The sequence below is a fragment of the Budorcas taxicolor genome, chromosome 18 (genome assembly GCF_023091745.1).
Source record: "Budorcas taxicolor isolate Tak-1 chromosome 18, Takin1.1, whole genome shotgun sequence".
NCBI lineage: Eukaryota > Metazoa > Chordata > Mammalia > Artiodactyla > Bovidae > Budorcas > Budorcas taxicolor.
The window spans coordinates 4,723,641-4,745,209 of NC_068927.1; the positions used below are offsets into that span (position 1 = coordinate 4,723,641).

At 40.0% G+C, this 21,569-nt stretch overlaps 1 protein-coding gene across 1 annotated transcript in view; it reads right to left on the reverse strand.

Moving 5' to 3' along the window:
- Positions 1–21,569, reverse strand: part of DUXB (double homeobox B) — a 36,729-nt gene that overhangs the window by 359 nt on the left and 14,801 nt on the right. The window contains 5 exon segments of the mRNA XM_052656155.1: positions 85–222; positions 1,182–1,265; positions 3,951–4,009; positions 4,011–4,034; positions 4,036–4,086. Of these exon segments, the coding sequence (XP_052512115.1) occupies positions 85–222; positions 1,182–1,265; positions 3,951–4,009; positions 4,011–4,034; positions 4,036–4,086 (356 nt within the window).

Sequence of the window (21,569 nt, forward strand, 5' to 3'; positions counted from 1 at the left end):
GGGACACGTAGGAAGGGAGAAAAATGGGTAGAAATGATTGGTTCCTGCTGAAAGAACTGGAGGAAGGAAGATGATGAGATCAGCCTGGAAGAGGCCACAGGTCAATTTCAGGCTGCTGAACTGTCGGACTGGGTCTCACATTTGGGCCATCTAGTAAGGAATCCACAGGCTCACTTCTCCTCTGCCCAGGGTACAGAGATCTTGGGTCCTGAAACCACATCTCTGTGAGAAAAACAGAGATGTGGACATCATAAGGCAAGAAATAAGGCCTGTTATGTGGGTGCAAATCTCAGGAGATATGTGTATGAAATTAATTACCCTGGTTCATGTGTTCAGTATGTTTGTATGTGTACATGTGTGTATGTGTATACATATACATACAAACATCGATTTAGGTCATAGCACTTTCAGCAGTCAACCTTAGATGAATTGAAACTTGGCTGAAAAGGCATATGCTCTAGGACCACCCTCCGATTATAGCGATGGGCGAGGGAGCAAGGTCTCCTGACCAGGCTGACATTTTTTTCCTCTTTATCAGTGTGTGCATAGGAATACATATCTTGTAACATGTATAAATCTGAGTAAGGGTTAATAAACAGAAGTGTTTTTGAGAGTCATTCTGCTGATAGACCTAAGAACGTGCTTCCTTGTCACGAACATTGAACATATATGAACCACTTTCCCCATAATTTAGGTCGAAGAAGGAACTCATGAGGGTGATTTTGTTCCCCAGTTTGACTGTGCCTGTAGACTTCTGGGGCGGGGGGGCGGTTGTTAAGAATGGGGAAAGAAGTCTGCAGGATATCTCGTTGGTAGAGGCCAGGAACGCTGAAGAACATTATGCCAGGACAGACTGCCCCTCCCAAGAAAGAAATATCTGGCCCAACATGACAACAGTGCCAAGCTTTAGAGAACCTAACAGAGTGTTCTCAAAATAGGCATTCACTTTTACATTGTCTATAGTTCTGCTGCTGCTAGTTTTGAATAGATGCATCACTGACAATTTAATTAGAAAATTCTTCCTTTTTCAGGAGTGTGACTTGCAATGCCAGATGTTTACCATCCCATGCTTTTGTCCTTGATTACTGTGATAATCTAGGTTAGGTACAGTTTTCCAGCAACCACTCGGGGTAACATCATTTAACAGAAGGGATACTTGCTGCCATAGACATCAAACTTACTTGAATTCTCAATTCCAAATGCCTGTTTGGCTAGTGTTTTCCTGGTGGCAATATCAAGGTATTGGTTCCTCTAGAAAGCTTGAACTAGAATGTTTGATTAAGATCTTGGGACAGCTGTCTGGTCTTGTGTGGCTTCTTTTGGTCAGTATTCTAAAAGAGAACTCAGGGACAAAAGGGAGGGTTTTAGGACATTTTTGCATTCAAGCTGGAAACTCAAACTTGAGAAGTTAGTGCTAACCTCTTACTCCCCCTGAATCCCCCTGAGATGACAGAAGAGGAGATTGTTGCCCTGCTCAGAGCAGCAGGACCAAAAAGTCCAAAGACTTGCTTGCTCAGAACCTGTCTGTCCCAGCCACCTATTGTTGACCCTCGGTTACAAAGAACAAGCTGTGATTGGCTCCAAAGCTAAGGATTCTCTGTGGTGAATTTGGGTACAACATGCAGAATTGATTCCTCTCTCAGCTGATTCCACTGGTGAACTGCATTTGGACTGGTGGGTTCTCACCTTGAGTATAAGGCCAAGGCTGGTTCTAGCCATGGGTTTAGTCTTCTAAGGAGGAGCTGAACCCCAGTCGTCTATCTTGCTGTGTGGTTTTTGAACCAAATCTGAGTGGGAAAGGAAGACATGAAAGTCACGTAATGCAGTCTGTGTTATTCCAAATATCATTGCAGTTAAACAAAACTAGTTGATCAGTTGCTCTTGGGATAATATCCCTAAGAGAAAGTGCATTATCCTGGGAATGATGCTATTATTAGCATAAAATTCAGGACAGTGCACAACCTGCTCTCAACTCAAATTAGCATTTCCTGTATGGCCATCCTCAGGGAGTCCAACGTAAATTTCACCGGTTTAAGAAACACTGTTAGTTCTCTCAAAGGAAATCAGTCTCTCCCTCATGTCGCATCAACTCTTCATTGGAAATGCCATACGTACGGAATATATCTTAGAAAAGGATTTCTTTATGTAAGACAGTGGAATTAGCCACAGTCACGAGCAGGGCTAACTCATCCACACTTCCTCTTACTTACTTCGTCTTCATCATAGAATCTTGCTTTAAAATTATCACGAATACAGTATTTTGTTTCCTCATTACTGGAGCCAGCATTGCAATGTATGTTCCGATAATTTCTGAGTGTTTTATTTTGATAATTTGATAATTCATGGTAAGAGTAGAGTGTAAATGATAACCAGTATTTGATGAATCACTCGTATCCCAGGCATTGTTCTAAAAGGTTATATATGTTCTTTAATTAATCAAAATATTTTCCAGTAAGTCTTAAGCCCAAGTGGAAACTGGAAATTAATGAGTAAGTTACTGAACACAGTGGCTAAAACAAGCTCATCCTCTGTTGTTTCCCGGACTTGCCTTTCTCCACCTCAGTTCAGACGGGCCTAGTACCTCTTGTGCGGCCAGTCGCTAGACGTCTTGAAAGTGAAAGTCTCTCAGTCGTGTCCAATCTGCGATTCCAGGGACTGTAGCCTACCAGGCTCCTCTCCACGGAATTCCCCAGGCAAGAATACCAGAGTGGGGAGCTATGTCCTTCTCCAGAGGATCTTCCCGATCCGGGAATCAGACGTGGGTCTCCTGCGTTGACGGCAGATTCTTTACTGTCTGAGCCACCAAGGAAGCTTCAGATATTCCCCCAAAGTGCACTTTTTTACTGGGATTTGAGGAAACTGTTTCCTGTTCCTAAAACAAATACATTAAGAAAAGAGGAAATTTTCTTCTTCCTAGTGTCCCCTCAGACTGATGCCCTTATAGCCCTTACATATAGTGGTTTATTGGAAACTATTTTTGATAAAAAAATCATTCGTCTCCTCTAAAAGCATCTTTCCCCCCCTGCTTCCCCCAAAGCATCTTTTTTATTGACCTTTATTGGTTTCAATACTGTTTCAGTTGGTGTTCTTGTATTATTTATAGCTCTTCGCTGACTGAAGAAATCCAACTTTATTTTTACATCAGTAGTTTATTCAAAATGATACAATATGGGATTTTATTTCATATACTTCTGTATGTAAGTTACATTTCTAAGATTAGTGGGGGAAAAAATACTAGCCTGAGAATTGGGAATTTACATGTGTGTTTATCCCACAGTTTTCCTCACATATTAATCATTATTCTGCAGTGTATATTCCAGTGATACCATATCATTAATGATACCATATCATTAACACAGTGATCCGATTTCCTATATTCTCTAAATCTCAAAAGTTGACTTAGGGACTAACCTGGTAGTCCAGTGGTTAAGAATCTCCCTTCCAATGCGGGGAACATAGGTTCAGTCTCTGGTCAGGGAACTCAGACCCCACATGTCATGGGGCAGCTGAGCTCCCTTCCAATGCAGGGAACGTAGGTTCAGTCTCTGGTCAGGGAAATCAGACCCCACATGCCATGGGGCAGCTGAGCCTGTGCCCTGCAGCTAGAGAAGCCTGTGCGCAGCAAGAGGAGCCTGAGCGCGCAGCTGAGACCCGAGGCAGCCAGATTAATTAATTTAAAAAGCCAATTCAGTTACCTTCTATTGGGAGAGATACTCCAGTATATTTTTTCCTCCAATGGTAAATAGGCCCAACCAATTGGTAAAAGAAGTAATAGAGGTTTCTTCCATGGTAAAAGAGGTAACTCTTGTTTTTATTTTGTTTTAAGTATATAACAGGAAAAACCTGGGAAACATACCTGACATAAGAGTAATTGCCTGCCAGTGCTAAGCCTACTTTTTTTCTTTACCTTGAACCAGAATAATGAAATATCTGATACTTACCTGAATTTTAGATTTCTGGAATGCCAATTTCCTTAGCCAGCTGTTTCCTGGTTGCTTGTTCAGGGTGAAGAGCATTCAAACCATGCTTGGATGCTTTTGACTCTGGTTGTAAATAATCTTGCCTTGCCAGGGTTCTTTTTGTAGACTGTCCGATGAGGAGAAAATGGGGAGAAGTATGAAGGATATGTTTATAGATTAAAACCTGTATGAGCGTGTAACTTATGTTTAGTTCAGATTGAAAGTCTGTAGATTCAATGATTATTTTATATTTTTACTTATAGGCTATGCCTAAAGTCATTCTAAACTGGAGACATGGGGATTCCTTGGTGTTCCAGTGTGAGGACTCTGTCCCCTCCCTGCCAAGGGCTCAGCTTCAATCCCTATTTGGGGAACTAAGATCCTACAAACAGCCCCGCATAGCCAAAAAAAAAAAAAAAAAAAGACATATAGGTCAGATATATATATATATATGTATATAATATGTAAAAAAAGACAGTCTGTTATCTGAGTTACCAAAGCAAGAAATTACTAGAAATCCACAAAATTATGTGCAAAGAAAATAGGAGTTAGGAAAATGAATGGAAATAAGTGAAACAAGTAAAATATGAAAAAGATTAAAGGGATAAATAAAATATACAAAACTTATTTTGTGATAAAATTAATATTTTAAATCATGAGTTATCATTAATATATTAAATCATTGCTACTGCTGCTGCTAAGACTCTTTGCGACCCCGTAGACGGCAGCCCACGAGGCTCCCCCCGTCCCTGGGATTCTCCAGGCAAGAACACTGGAGTGGGTTGCCATTTCCTTCTCCAATGCATGGAAGTGAAAAGTGAAAGTGAAGTCGCTCAGTGTGTCCAACTCTTAGCGACCCATGGACTGCAGCCACCAGGCTCCTCCATGGGATTCTCCAGGCAAGAGTACTGGAGTGGGGTGCCATTGGCTTCTCCAATTAAAGCATTAGGTATAATCATTAATGTATTAAATTGTTAGATATAAGCTAAATGTAAAATATTGTATATGCTGTATAAATTTTCTCCATTAAAAATGTTAACTTTAAGATTTTTGAAAACCCACTTATGGGACTCAGTGCTGCCTCTTAAATATGGGATTCCATTCTGTTAACTTCAGAGTACCCATCAATCCCCTGACACAGCTTACCACTGCAAAACAACACCTACTTCAGCTATCTATTCCTCTAATCATAATAGTGATTTTACTTTTTATAAACTCTGGAAAATAAAGCATGTGGCATTACCAAGAAAGGAGCAAAAGACCACTAGTAGTGCTGTTTTGATCCGTCTTGGGAAGAGGTATCTGGATTCTGCAGAGACGAGTGGACAACTGAGCAGTTCCCCAAGACACAGGATTTGTAAACACCCAGGATGGCCCACCCATCTCTTAAACACTCTCCTACTTAATCCCTTCATTAAATATCTTTAATACACTTTTCAGAAGAAACTTGAAGTAATTGGATTAAGAGGAAATACAGATTCTACCAGTTTCTAATTTTGCATCTATCATGACGTCTTTCCAAATATGACTTAAAATCTGTGCTTTCTAGTTTATATAATACATATGTATGTATACATTGATATAATATATGCTTTTTTCTGTATAGTTTTTAAAACTTTTGTTTCTTATTTTGGCTTGATGGTATTTTAATATTATATGGATATTCCTACTCTGTATTCTATTTTTCTTAGCTGTTACAGAAATTTCCATCATTGATATTGTTTATGTGTTATTGTGGCTATTCTGTACGCCACAGTTATTAAAAAAAACTAATCTTAGTGTTGCTGTGAAGGTATTCTGTAAATTGATTGATTGTAAATTCAACATTGTGTGTCTGATTCCATTTCCATGATACAGCCAGGATGGACAAATCCATAGAGACAGAAAGTAGGTTAGCGGTTTCTAGGGAGTGGAGAGAATAGGGACTGACTGCTAATTGATAGGGGATTTCTCTTTAGAGGTTATGGAAGTTTTAAAAAATTAGCTCTTGTTTTGGTTGAGGGTGGCACAACTCTTTGACTCTGCTGAAAACCACTGGATTGCACACCCTGAAAGGACACATTTCATGGCAAATAAGTTATACTTTTAATAAAATGTATTAAAAAAGAATAGCTTATAAAAACATAAGGGAGGGGCTTAGGAAGTATTCTGCCACCTGGATAAGTGCAAGTGCAGAGGAAACTTTCCAGAAACATCTCAAAATTGCTAAAATGAAAGTGTAAGTTAAGGAGTTAATATGGTGAAATTTAATCCCATTCATATTATGGTGAAATATAATCCCATTCATATTAACACTTGTCAACACTGATCACATGCTTAGATTAAAAGAGGTCAGTTGACTATAATGAATATTTACGTAAAGTACCTTTCACCAGAAAAAAAATCTAAATATGCATTTAATTTTGTGAATAGTTTCAGTTTTTCAAGTGAGGATATGAACACATGAAAATTTCAAAAGTATGAAATGAAAAATATGATTATGTTGAAAATAATAGGACATTAAAACATTACTCAAAAACATCCATTCACTTCCAAATTATTCATTTTCTTTGTCCAGTCAAATGGAAAATGACATCAATATAAGTAGCATCACTTTGTTTATTGACCAACAGATACTGTATATCATTCTGTGTAAGTATTAATGATAAACTTGGAAAGTACTGCCCTAAATGAACATGCAAATGTAATATTTATCAATCATTAATATAACATTGGTATTAATAAAATATTTTAAGTTCAAAGTTTTTTCTATTAATATTTTAATGGTAATACATAATTATATTGATAAATTATTTCATTATTAATATTTATTTAATAGCTTGATAGTATAAGCCCAGATCATATAATATTAATGAAATTGAAGTTTGCTATATATTTGCCATTAGAATTCATATTTAATATTTTTGTTAATTATTTACCCATTAAAATTATAATTATTATAATAGTATGATCATTTAAATCTACCCTTCTAGTCTTCCAGTGCTTTAATATCATTCTGATTTTCCAAGATCTTCATGCTGTTTTCCCTTGACTCCTAGACTTGATAAAAATCAACATACCACTGAATTCTGCTGTTCTAAAATCTGAGGTGTCTGAGTGCTATAGGAAGAAATGTAAGTAGGTTTTACTATATTAATTATATTTTAAACATATTATTATCTGTTAAAATTGAATTCTAGTTGATTTACAGTGTTACATTTTGGGTGTGCAGCACAGTGATTCAGTTTTATATATGTGTATATGTTCCCTATACATATATAAATATAGATGTATTTTTTTATATAATAAGAATGTTTTCCCTATATGGGAAATAAACCTTTTCCCTTATAGGTTATTGCAAAATACTCAGTTCTCTGTACTATATAGTAGGTCCTTGTTGGTTATCTATTTTATACATAGGAATATATATATGTTAATCCCAAACTCCTAATTTATCCCTCTCCATATTTTATTTCTAATATTCTAATTAAAATATTCAAATAAAAATGTGAAATTCCCAAGAATAGAAATGTTATTAAATACAATGAAACTGAGCACATATGAAATATATTGTTTCTTCTCATTCAGTCCTGGAGTCCTTTTCAGAATGGCTCATATGTGTATAATCATGACACACTAGCAACATTTTCCCAGGAATAAATTGGTTAAGCTGCCATGACTGGGATGCTAATGACATGGGACACAGTTTGGGATTCTTGGGTAAATATTACTCTTTCTAGGCTAAAACCTAGAAAACTTGACCTAAGTAGCCAAAACCTTCATAGTTGGTATTCACACTGTAAGATTTTCTTTACTACCAACTTTTATGTCAAATCACATATTCTTATCTCCAACTTTGGGTCCATTATAGCACACACTTCACACTGAGGAATAAGTGTGGCACTTTCTTAATATTCCTAAGAGTATAACACACTGTATATGAATATGAATGAATATAGATGTGCCGTGCCTACTCACTCAGTCATGCCTGACTCTTTGCGACCCCAGGGACTATAGCCCGCCAGGCTCCCTTATCCATGGGGATTCTCCAGGCAAGAATACTGGAGTGGGGGTTGTCATTTCCTCCTCCAGGGGATCTTCCAAACCCAGGGATCAAACCCAGGTCTCCTGCATTGCAGGCAGATACTTTACCTTCTGAGCCACCAGGAAAGCCCAAATATAGATGTATGTATATTTATTTATATAACACTTGTATATGCTGAGAGTAAGTATCCTTCTGTTATTTATTTTAATGTTTTGTTTTATTTATTTATTGGACATGCAGCACATGGGATCTTGGTTCCTCAACCAAGGACTGAACCCATGCCCCTTCCATTGGGAGTTCAGAGTCTTAAATGCTGGACCTCCAGGGGAATACCTATCCTTCTGTTATTTTGTCTAAGAAAAATACCACTTAACCTTTCTGAAACTTGATGTTTCCTAAATAGTCTTATCAATTGGAAGGGATATAAAACAGTCTATACAAATAATCTTCTAAACTCTCTCTTTTCTAATTTTACTTTCTTAATTATTGACATCTCCCACTCCACTGAGGTGCTTTCCTGGTGGCTCAGACGGTAAAGCGTCCGCCTGCAGTGCAGGAGACCCGGGTTCAAGCCCTGGGTCGGGAAGATCCCCTGGAGAAGGAAGTGGCAATCCACTCCAGTACTCTTGCCTGGAAAATTCCATGGACAGAGGAGCTTGGTGGGCTACAGTCCATGGGGTCGCAAAGAGTCAGACACGAGTGAGCAGCTTCACTTTTTCACTCCACTGAGGAAGTACAAAAATGTCATTAAAGAGAAGGCTGCCTGGAGAATTTCCTGGAAGTCTAGTGGTTAGGACTCAGTGTTTTCACTGCTGTGACCTGGGTTCAATCCCTGGTGGGGGAACTAAGATCCTAAAAGCCACAAGATGCGGCTAGGGGAAAAAAAAGAGAAGGTTTTCTGCTGAAACGCATATTCCAGATTTTGTCTTGAGGTTCCATGGTTAATGCAATTATTTATTGACTTCCTACATGCTTTTCCCTGCCAGATCCAGTTCTCAGACATCCTTAAGTTGGATTCAACCATAATTCAAAATTCATAAACTTATGCCTATTATATCAAGAGAAATAAAAACGATGTTATAATTCCCCAGTGACTCAGATGGTAAAGAATCTGCCTGCAATGCGGGAGACCTGGGTTTGATCCCTAGACTGGGAAGAATCCCTCGAGAAGGAAATGGCTACCTACTCCAGAATTCTTGCCTGGGGAATCTCATGGACAGAGGAGGCTGGTGGGCTACAGTCCGTGGGGTTGCAAAGAGTGGACACGACTGGGCGGCTAAGCACAGCACAGCGCAGCACATAAGGAAACATACGATCGCAAATAAAAGATAAAGGATGAAACAGATTGGTGGGCGTAGTGCCCAGAATAATGTGCTGAGAGACAGGTATTTGCTAGGAGGTAATTTGCCTGGACCCGAGTCAGGCAAATCACTGCAGATGGTGACTGCAGCCATGAAATTAAAAGACGCTTACTCCTTGGAAGGAAAGTTATGACCAACCTAGACAGTATATTCAAAAGCAGAGACGTTACTTTGCCAACAAAGGTCCATCTAGTCTAGGCTATGGTTTTTCCAGTGGTCACGTGTGGATGTGAGAGTTGGACTGTGAAGAAAGCTGAGCACCGAAGAATTGATGCTTTTGAAACGTGGTGTTGGAGAAGACTCTTGAGAGTCCCTTGGACTGCAAGGAGATCCAACCAGTCCATTCTGAAGGAGATCAGCCCTGGGATTTCTTTGGAAGGAATGATGCTAAAGCTGAAACTCCAGTACTTAGGCCACCTCATGTGAAGAGTTGACTCATTGGAAAAGACTCTGATGCTGGGAGGGATTGGGGGCAGGAGGAGAAGGGGACGACCGAGGATGAGATGGCTGGATGGCATCACTGACTTGATGGACGTGAGTCTGAGTGAACTCTGGGAGTTGATTATGGACAGGAAGGCCTGGCATGCTGCGATTCATGGGATCGCAAAGAGTCAGACACGACTGAGCAACTGAACTGAACTGACTGAGTCGGGCTTGTCCTGGACACCATGAGATCACCCAGGCAAATTTGATATCCAGGGACACTTCAGATAAATCAGTCAGTGCTCAGAGAGAAAGGGATCAGGACCCTGAACAAAATCCTCCTTCAGTCATCTTGCCATGGGCTGGCCTGGCTGGAAAGTGCTGGGTTTGACCTATTAACTGGCTGGGTGCCCACTTAGGGCACATTTCAGTGTTAAGATTAAAGTTGTGTCTTAAGGAGCGTCCTGGGGAGTTTAGCTTGAGCTTTAGGGTTAAGTCTGAGTTCAGCGAACCTCTTACATATTTTGATGACTTTCTTTTCTTCTACACCAAACTTAACAGAAACATGTTTCTTGAAAGGCTCTCTTGGGAGATGTTAATCTGGGTTATGGTGCTGATGGAGGGTGGATAGAGAGCGTTGCCCCCTAAGAAGGCTGCGTCTGGAGGAATGCGCCCACTCTGAGCTGCTCATCCAGGCCCAGAGCACGGTTCTGAGGGTGAAGGGTGGCAGAACTCCCAGGGGCTGTCAGTATAAAACCACACACGATGAATGCTGAAGAAAGTGATGCTGGGCCATGTAAAATGTTTCACAACCTACTTTTTCTTAAATCAAAAATTAATTTTGTTGAACATGTTAGTGTTGTAACTCATTACGTTGAAATAAACTTTGCCTTCCAAATCTTTCTGGTTGTGAGTCCACTCATGTAAATTCTCTCTTAGTGTTCCCATTATGGGCTCTTGTTAAACAGAAACAACCAAAATTTTGCCCTTACTTAAACACTGGCAATGAAAACAGAAGAGCAAAAATAAAAGTAAATCATTTAAAAAAAGAGAAAATTTTGTGTTTCTGATCATTTTGATGGTCTTATGGGTAGCCACAAAATACTGTCATTGCACCATCTACAAACAGAATAACAAGGAAGGACATCTGAGAGTCACATGAAATAGTCCAAGGTTACGGAACCTTGTCTAAGAATTGCAGCCCTATCACATTCCCACATGGAGCTGTTAGTGGTCTGTGGAAAAGTCTGCAGGTCACCAACAACTGCAGTAAGAACCCCCGTGTCCAGTATTTCCTGATACTTAGTCCTTGATCCCCTTTCATTTCTGACTTTTGCAGACCCTGCTGCTCCTTGGGAGAGAGGCCTTCAGGCTTCGGTTGGGAGTGAGGCAGATGAGAGCACCATCAGGGCCTGGCCCAGGACAGATCACAAACTCAAGCTCTCTTGCCATCCCTGGTGCCCACCATTTCCACACTGAAATATGCTTTGTCTTTACGTGGGACACGGCTATGTGTAGAGCCAGGGCTGGTCACTTACTCCAGAAGCCTGATCTGGCTGCTTGGCTGGACTGAGCTGGTGCCAGGCCTGGGAGGTGCAAATCCAGGTACACCCAACCACTTAGCCAAGGGTGAGTGACCCCGCGCCGAGAACACAGCTGTGCCAATCTCACATCATGAGTGCAAGTGCCAAGGATGCTAGCCTGGCTCACACCCCCACCTTTTCCGAAGATAAACAAACACAGGCCTTGGATGTGGGACGCGGAAGCATGGATTCCACCCTTTGCTGCATTGGTGGCCAAGTGAGGTTGCCCTGCTGCAGCCTGCATGTGGGGCGTTTAGGGTCCTAGGTTGGTGGGGACCTCCCTGCCAGCCCCTGGCTTCTCCCCTCACAATGCATAGCAATTCTACTGGAGACCTTTCTCTAGCAAGGTAAATATAGATAGAAATGAAGTCCAATTGTTTAGGGTAAAAAAAATCTTTGTGTTCTTTGTGTTATACTTAAGAACCTTGCCAACCCCAAGATCGCTAAAATTTATGCTTATGTTTTCTCCTAGAATTTTACAGATTAAGCTCCTAAAGTTGGTTTATGACACAACATAATTTTTGTCTATGGTGTGAGATTAAGGGTAGAGTTTTACACATATATTTTATTGTTTCAATATCATTTGTTGGAAGATTATCCTTTTCCCATCGAATGGTCTGGGACCTTGGTGGAAAATCAGTTTGTATGTATAAGTCTGTTTCTGCCATCACTAATCTGTCCCATTGATCTGTTTGTCTTTCTGTACACCAGCTGCATGGTTTTGGACATCATGGCTTTATAGTATTAAGTCTTGAAATCAGATGGTTTAAATCCTCTAACTTTGTTCTTCCTTTTCAAAGCGGTATTATTCATCAGGATTTCTTAAGCTTGGCTCTATTGGCATTTTGTACAGGATCATTCTTTGTGGGAGGCATCCTAGATGGTGTAGGATGTTTAGCAGCTTCTCTAGCCACTAGATGTCAGTAGCATCCTTCCCCGCCTTGACAATCAACGTGTCTGCAGGATGTCAGCATCATGGCAGTGTAAGATGTCACTTGCTTTTTTCACTCCCCCACCCCAGCAACAAAAATTTGACATCCATCCACAAATTGTCTCTGTGAGATCTGTGGGATATAGCACCGTATGCCAAGGGGTCCAGGAGGAGTCTCACCCCCTGAACATTGGGTAATAGGCACACAGACCTTGGTCCTGATGGTGGACCCTGCAGTGGCCTGTGAACCGGCTCCAGCCCTTCTCTGCCTCAGACCAGGGAGCCTCTAAAAGACATTGATAAGAGAGCCTTCGTAGAAGTCTGTGTTTCCAGAGGAGAAGTTAGCGCCCCACACTGTTGGAGGAAAAAAGAAGTTTGAACGCATTGGAGTGTGGATAAGAGGAATAGCTTGACTTTGCCCACATCACTCCTTCCCCAGAACAGCACGGCATAGGGAAGAGAGAGCTTCTGGGCCTGTGATCTCCTGTGGAGGAAAAGGTGCCGAAGGGTACTCTCCGCCTCATGAAGGAGGCTGACCGTGAACTACATGACTCGGGGTGGGGAGAGGCTGGGAGAGCAGCAGAGAGGGCTCTCAGAGATCGTGAAGGGGACATGGATTGTACCCACTGCATCACAGAGCCCTTCAGGAAGTAGCTCGTGAGCTGCTGTAAATGTCTCAGCCGGGGATCCTCCAGCGCTCTGCGAGCCTTGCCTGCACACCCTCTGCAGAGCACGCTCAGGTTTACAGAAAAACAGAGCACAGAGTCCTTATAAAGACATAGCTTTTGCTTTATATTATTTATAGCATATTGTTTCTACTATAATTAACATCTTGCATTAGTGCGGCATGTTTCTTACAGCTGATGAACAAATATTCATACATGATCCATAATGAGTCCACTAGCCTCCCCTCCCCATGGCCTGCAGTCTCTTTCAAGGCAACAGTCTGGGGAGATTGTAGGGTTGGCCTTGCTTGTTTCCTGTCTCACAGAACCACTGTCCTCTGTTGCCTGTTGTTCAGTGCTTTGTAAACAATTATGTGATTTGTCTTCTTTTTTTCTCTTGATGGAAGGGAAAGTTTGTTCCTTATTATTCTATCATGGCCAGAAGCTAAGGTCCTATTTATGTACTTACCTTTGAAACAGTGAAGTCTTATTTTGAGTTAGTGTTTTGAAGTTGACCGCTAGATGGCAATGTTATACAGCAGAGACAGCATTTCTAGGTTAAAAGATGCATAAAGTGATATATTTGGCATTAATCTGGATAACCCAGTCTGATTTGCTTTACTGTATTCTTGTATCTGTCATGATGGTAGTTTTTAGCTTCAGTGTAAAATTTATAAAAATATTTTGCCTAAAATAATACTTGCTCTATGTAGATTTAGTGATTCTCCTCCCTAGGACTCAACAGGAACGACACAGTAGGTAGGGTTATTTTCAGCCTTTAGATGGATTTCTGTGTGTTTATGGGGTGTTGGTTAGCGTTCATTTGTGTCTGCTATATAAGGCCCTCACAGAGAAGAATGATGAGATGCATCTCATGCCTCTGAGGGCTCCTGTCTTTGGTGAGGGGACACAGATGTGGACCCCAAATGACAGCATGAAGCAACATGCTTTGTAGCTGCCGGCGGTGGGGGGGTCTGGGAGGTGTCACAGAGTAGATGTCTATCCATTGGGATTCAAAAGAGGTCTAGGAAATTTCCACTTGAGAAAGGGGCAAATAACCATCCATCCTCAAAATTCTAAATATGACATAAAGCAGAAGGAAACAGGTACTCAAAACATCATGACAAGATCAGCGAGTGCTTACTGAGTGAGTCCACGGGAAGAGTGGCAAGAAATAACAATTTTAAAAAAGGGAGTTGGGGCCGCTTTGTGAAGCACCAAATTTGCTGCAATAAGAATTTGGACTATAGCTTTTAGCTAGTGCAGATTAAATGACTTTCAATTAAGTGATCGAAAGGATTAAAATGGTGTTTTAGACTAGAGTCTCCAAACTTTTGTACAGTCTTTGTAATAAAATATTGGTTTAGTAAACATCCAATATATTTATGTCTAGTTATTTATGAATCTTACCTATATAGTAGTACATCCTATCCAAATATACTATGTAGATTACAGAATATAAACAGACCTGTGACACTCGTGCTAATGATGAAGTAGAATTGACAACTTAGAATCTTTTGCAGATTATATGTCAGGTCTGATTAGATCACTGTTTTATATCATAATGAGGCTAATTTAAATGGAATCGAAGGCATTTTAGTCTCGGCATTCTCTTGTTCACTTCAGAAAATGTGAATATCTTGGTGGAATTCCACTGTTTCTTTGAGCCTGGCGCACTGCACATTCAGCATGACCATTTTGTGTATGAACTGAGCAAGATTCCTCTCCCAAGCAAATAGAGGTCTCAGTACTTTCTTACTTTTCATATAAAGTAAATGCTAATGGAGATACGCTGTTCTATTTGTTCCCTGTCATTCTGTGCAACTTGGGAGTCCTATGCCCTTTCATACGCTTTCCAGGTTAAGTGGCTCAAACTGCAGCGTGAAAAGACAACAGCGTGTAGGCAGGGGCCCAACACTCAGCAAATGTGACTCGGGACTTCTGTGGTACTCCAGTGGTTGAGAATCCTCCCACCAGTGAATGGAATACTCCTTTGATCCCTGGTCTGGGATTCCACACGCCTCCGGGCAGCTAAGTCTGCAGGCTGCGACTACTGAAGCCCTTGTGCCCTGGAGCCTGTGCTCTGCGCCAGGAGAGACCTCTGCAGTGAGAAGCCTGTGCATCACAACTGGAGAGAAACTCCCATTCACCTCAACCAGAGGAAGCTGCGCTCAGCAGTGAAGACCCAGTGCAGCCAAAAATAAGTAAATAAAATCCTGGGAATAATTAAAAAAAAAAAGTTGCACTCGATTAAGACTGAGATAAATAGTCACTAAGTCACTTCAGTTGTGTCCGAAAGTTATAGTCCAGTTCAAAAAATATGTATTTCATTTTGGCCCTTGTAAATTAACAAAGCACAGACATTAAAAAGAGCAATCACGTTCTAAGAAGTTCTGGTATTACAAGTGAAGATGGATTAGAATTATCTCGAAAAGAAAACTTTGTAGCTGATTCTCAAGCCAACACCTGAGAGAGGACGAGGTGCCTTAACTCTGAGGACATAGTGAGAAGTTGGCAGTCTGCAACCAAGAAGAGGGCCTTCTCCTGAACCCAGTCATTAGGGCACCTTGATCTTAGACTTTCGGTTTCTAGAACTGTGAGAAAGAAATTTCTGTTAAATTGTAAGTAACTCAGTCTGTGGTATTATTGTTATAGCAGTTCAGATGGACTAGGACAAAGAACAAAGATGAACTGAAGTATTTGACCTATGTTATCTCACACTGCATTGCAGAAGATGCCTGAGGAGACTTGAGTTGGCCCCATCTCTCCATGTCTTTGCCCATCTGCTAGTCCTTCAGATGAATGTGGCTTTTTCAGCCAAGAGTTTCCCAAGTGTAGTAGGGAGCATCACACCTCCTGCTTCACCTTTGCAGATAGCGTTCTTGTATGAATTTGTAAATTACTATGTATACGTAATTCATCAACTATATGAAAAACATTACATAAATTCAGAGGCTCATCTCAATATCATATGAAGTATTAAAACAGATGTCTTTAAAGGAATGACTGTTGATAGTTTATACCTTGATCATTAGCAGATATCTTTCCCTGCCCAAATTGCATTTTGACCTTGTTAATTTGTTGATTGGAAAATTACATCCCACTTCTTACTTCTCAGTAGGATGGTATGTCAACGGTTCAGTGGGATTCTTCAGGATTCACAGTTCCTGAATTGTCTTCCAGATAAAATTGGAAATTGGTTTTTCTCAGTGTAAAATATCAGAACGGTGGCTAGTCTTTCAGTGGACACCTTCTGAAAGCTGAAACAAGACAGAGCTACATGTGTACTAATGGTACTAAAGTCTCTCTAATGGGAGACTTTTTGAAGCAGATCCCAGTGTAAAACTGATGTGAGTTGGGTGTTCTTATTGGTGCGCTGATTCCTCACCTGGCCATCAAACGTCTTCTGTTGGGACATTTCATGTTGCCACAGTGTTCTCTGTATTGGAGCTCCAGTGGTCTTTGCAGGGGCAGGATTGCCTGGTGAGCTGACTCCTCTCTCGACACTTTAGCACACTTTGTGAATTGTTCTGTCCTATCACTTCCTGTCTCAGGAGCCATACTTTTCCCACAGCACTTACAAGTATTTGAAGTGATCTTATTCACTCAGGCTATGTGTATTTTCTCTGTCTTCTCACTAAAGTGTAAAGCTGAATGAGGTCAGGGGCTGTGTTTTCCTTCTTTATCATCCTGTCAAACAGTGCCAAGACAGGCCATGGTACAAACTGAGTGATCAATACCAAATCATTGATTATGTGAGTGAATGAATGAGGGTAATATTACCTGATGTCATGTCCATTGTCGTCATCATCAATATCAGAAAGCATTTATTTAAAGAGTATCTATAGTTAATAATATATTATTGTGCATATACATTAAAATATTAAGAGGGTCCATCTCCTATTAAATGTTCTAACCCCTCCCAAACCAACAGCAAATGAACAAGAAACTCAAAAGAATACAAGGAAAATTTTGCATATGTTTAGAGCTTTGGTGTAACAGGTGTAAGTATATGTCCAAACTTATCAAGATGTATACATTACATGAGTGATTTTTTTGTATATCCATTATGTCGCAATAAAGATTAAGAAAAGAAGCATTTGTTAAGCAGGACCACAGTACTGCACAACCCCAGCGGGCTCTGTGCGTGTCAAAGGTCAGGTCTTGTGCAAAAGAGACTGAAACCAAGAAAGACCTGATTAAATACAAACTTGTTACACCAAAGTTGCTCATGGATAATGATATATGAAATCACCTCATAATGAATATCTCTGGATAGTTCAGTAAATAAACCCCTGTGGGGAAAGACCCCCGTGGATCCACCTATAACTGAATACAAATCTTGCTCTGTGATAAACAGCATTGAAGGCAAAGAGCCTTGAATCTTTCAATTCTCTAAGATTCATAATCACAGCAAGGAACTTTTTTTTTTTTCATAGAAACAAGAATATACATAAAGTAAATTTTTTTAAATCAAATTGGGATTAAGTGCTATGGACACGACTGAAGCGACTTAGCAGCAGCAGCAGCAACACTAATTTGGAGAGATAGTTATATTTAATTGACTGATTTGGGTAGGATAAAATGGTAATAATTGTTGAACATGGAATTTAAATTTCATGACTTGAATTTCTTATGACTTCTTTCCACGTGAGGATTACCTTTGCAAATACAGCATAATAGAAAGCTTTTCAGGAAGCTTTTACTTGCATTTTCTCTCTAGTGTGTTGATGTTGAATTCAGGCGTTGGTGACTTAGGAGGGCACAATGAGAAGATGAATGTGCCTCCACCTCAGAAGTGTCTCCAGCTACTGACTTTGTTCTTTCCCTGAGGCTGAATGAGGTGAATATAGAATATCTTGCAGTTGAATAATTCGGATTGCTTTTAGGCAAGAATGTTGTGATGTTATAAAAATTGTGATCTAAAAGGAAACTTAACCTTCAGTTCATTCTTTTGATGTATTTTGCCTGAAGCGTGGTGCTAGGACCTGTTATCTCAAATAGGCAATATAAAAATATCTTTCTAATTCACTCCTACAGTTGAAAGATCCTCACGGATTGAAATTACTGTGATCTATCAAGAATTACTTTGTTGTGAAGATAAAATAAAATCACATGTCAGGCAAGGAGTAATGGACCAGCTTATTATGAAGCTTAAAATGAAAATGCCTTATTGGCAACACTATTGGACTTTGAAAAGATTGAGAATATGTGTCAAACCCAGAGAAGCCACAGTGCTGGTGTCCTGTTCATTCTTGTTGGTGTAGATTGTTTGCCCCATGTTTAAGGTCAGCCTTTTGGAATCAGCAGCAATGTTTGGCTTAATTGTGTCTTGCTTCATTGTTGTTGTTGATATGTAATTAGCATACTATAAAATTCATTTTAAAGTGTACATTTCAGGTGTTCTGAGTACACTGATAAGATTGTGCAACCATCAGGACTAATTCCAGAATATTTCATTAATCCGGAAAAGATGAAACTACTAATGTACTTTCTGTCTCTATGGATTTGCTTATTCTGGACATTTCATGTAAAATGATATGGAATGTGTGCTCTTTTGTGTCTGACTACTTTCAGTTAGCAAAAACTTTTCAAGATTCAGCGGCAAGTATCCGTACTTCACTCCCTTTAACTGAATCATATTTCACTGTATAGCTACTTATACCACATTTTATCTATCCTTTCATAAGTTGATGACCATTTGTTTCCATTTCTTGGTTGTTATAAATAATGCTGCTATGAACATTTGTTTTCATTTCTCTTGAGTATATACACCTAGGCGTGAAATTGCTATCATACAGTAACTTCTTGTAACTTTTTTAAGGAATAGCAAAACTGTTTCCCACAACAGCTGTGGTGTTTTTCACTTCCATCAGCAATACATAAAGATCCAGTTTCCCCACATCCTTGTCAATATTTGTTATTTCAAATTTTAAAAGTTATAACCATTTCAGTGTGTGTGTGAGGTGGTATCTCATCATAGTTTTGATTTTTTTATTTCTCTAATGAATGATGAGCATTCATGTGCTCATTTGCCCTGCCTATCTGTCTACCTATCCATCCTACCTATGTATCTGTCTATCTATGTTGGTTGTTCAATTGCTAAGTGAAGTGAAGTGAAAGGTGCTCAGTCGTGTCTGACTCTTTGTGACCCCATGGACTATACAGTCCCATGGAATTCTCCAGGGCAGAATACTGGAGTGGATACCTGTTCCCTTCTGCAGGGGATCTTCCCAACCCATAGATCAAATCCAGGTCTCCCACATTACAGGCGGATTCTTTACCAGCTGAGCCAGCAGCTAAGTTGTGTCCAACTCTTTGTGACCCCATGGACTGCAGCATGCCAGTCTCCTCTATCCTCCACTATTTCTCAGAGTTTGCTCAGACTCACGTCTATTGAGTCAGTGAAGCCATCCAGCCATCTCATCATCCTCTGTCACCCCCTTTCTCCTCTTGCCCTCCATCTTTCCCTGCATGAGGGTCTTTTCCAGTGAGTTGACTCTTCACATCAGGTGGCCCAGGTATTGGAGCTTCAACTTCAGCATCAGTCCTTCCAATGAATATTCAGGGTTGATTTCCTTTAGGATTGACTGATTTTATCTCCTTACTGTTCAAGGGACTCTCAAGAGTCTTCTGCAACACCGCAGATCAAAAGCATTAATTCTTGGGCACTCAGTCTTCTTTATGGTCCAACTCTCACATCCGTACATGACAACTGGAAAAACTATAGCTTTGACTATGTGGACCTTTGTTAGTAGAGGCTTTTTAATACACTGTCTAGGTTTGTCTTAGCTTTTCTTCCAGGGAGTAAGCCTCTTAATTTCATGGCTGCAGTCATCGTCTGCAGTGATTTAGGAGCCCAAGAAAATAAAATCTGTCACCACTTCTACTTTTTCCCTTCTATTTGCCATGAAGTGATGGGACTGGAAGCCATGATCTTAGTTTTTTTAATGTTGAGTTTCAAGTCAGCTTTTTTACTCACCTCTTTCAGCCTCATCAAGAGGCTCTTTAGTTCCTCTTCACTTTCTGCAATTGCAGTGTCTATCTATAGAAATGTCTGTTTGAACTTTTTCCCATTTTTTAAATTTGTTTTTTCATTATGAATGGTAAGAGTTCTTTCTGTATTCTGGGTGCTATATCCTTATTAGATATATGATTTGCAGATGTTTTCTCCCATTCTGTGGATTGTATTTCATGATGCTTTGCTCCATCTGTCTATAGGAATGCAGACTGTTGGTTCCCAAGGCTACTGCTGAGAGGGGCAGTGTGGATGGTACTAGGGTAAGTTAAAACACCACAGAACTTGCTGCTTTCATGACTAAATGCAGCCATTTTTCTTGAATAAATGCTCCTTGGGTTATTACGAGTCTTTGGTTAACACCTTTAGGTCTGAAAAAGTTGATTTTGACAAATTTTGCTAGCTTTTCTTCTGTTACTTTTATGAAGTGGTACATTTTCAGAGGTTATCATGTTGACATTTTTACTGACCTTACCTCAATGACATGACTTACATTACAGTGGGATGACTGCTTTGCCTTTGGTTTTTTCATACACACTTGTCCAGTCATGTGGGTGCCGTGGAAAGATTGACTCAAACTTCTTGTAAGGCCACCACCATGGAGCTTCTTATTGGATGTCATCTCCTACTTTTATGGTTCAGAAATTTTGGGAGCCATTGAGAGCTTTAGAGATTGGCTAGCAGATTGATCCTTTTGTTTCATACATGAGAAAACACGTGAGCACCCCTTGTAAAGTGAAATGAATTGCCTGGCTTCTTCTAAATTGGTAGCTGAGTCTAGAGGAGAACTGAAGTCTTCAGACTGCAGGTAAGAGCTCTAACAGAAATACTCAGTAGAATCCTGAGTCTTATCCCCCAACCTACATGATTTCCCATTTGTGTGGGCATTTGGCACAGTCCCTGGGAGACTTTGAACATGAGATGCTGTAAGGCTCACCCATGCACAACCCCACAGGTATTCTCATGGACTTGATTTTTGCCTTGTAATTATTTGGGAATTATAAAAATATCTAGTCACCAGGAAGCAGCCAGCAGTTTGAGCTATGTGAAACCTATGTTATAACTACATTTCTAACTTTCCCTGTTCATTACTGTATCAAATAACCTCAAGAATGGCTTCTGTATAGTAGTCAAAGAGAAAATAATGGTTTCAAAATAAAAATTTTGGGCTGAAATATAGATATATGAATGCAAATTGAAAGCACTTGTTTTGGAACACATGTATACCTGTGGCGGATTCATGTTGATGTATGGCAAAATCAATACAATATTGTAATTAACCTCCAATTAAAATAAATAAATTTATATTAAAAAAGAAACCTTAATGCTGATTGGTGATTATATTGGTTTGCTAGGTCAGTCACACAAAGTACCATAGACTGGATGGCTTAAGTGGCAGAAATTTATTTTCTCACAATTCTGGAGGCTGAAAATCTGAGATCAGAGTGTCTGTGGGACTGGTGTCTCCCAAGACTTATCTCCTTGGCTTGTATATGACTGTCTTCTCCCTATGTCTTCACCTTGCTTTCCCTCTGTAACTTCCTGTTATTAAAAGGACACCCATCATATTGGATTAGGGACCATCATAATGACCTCATTTTAATT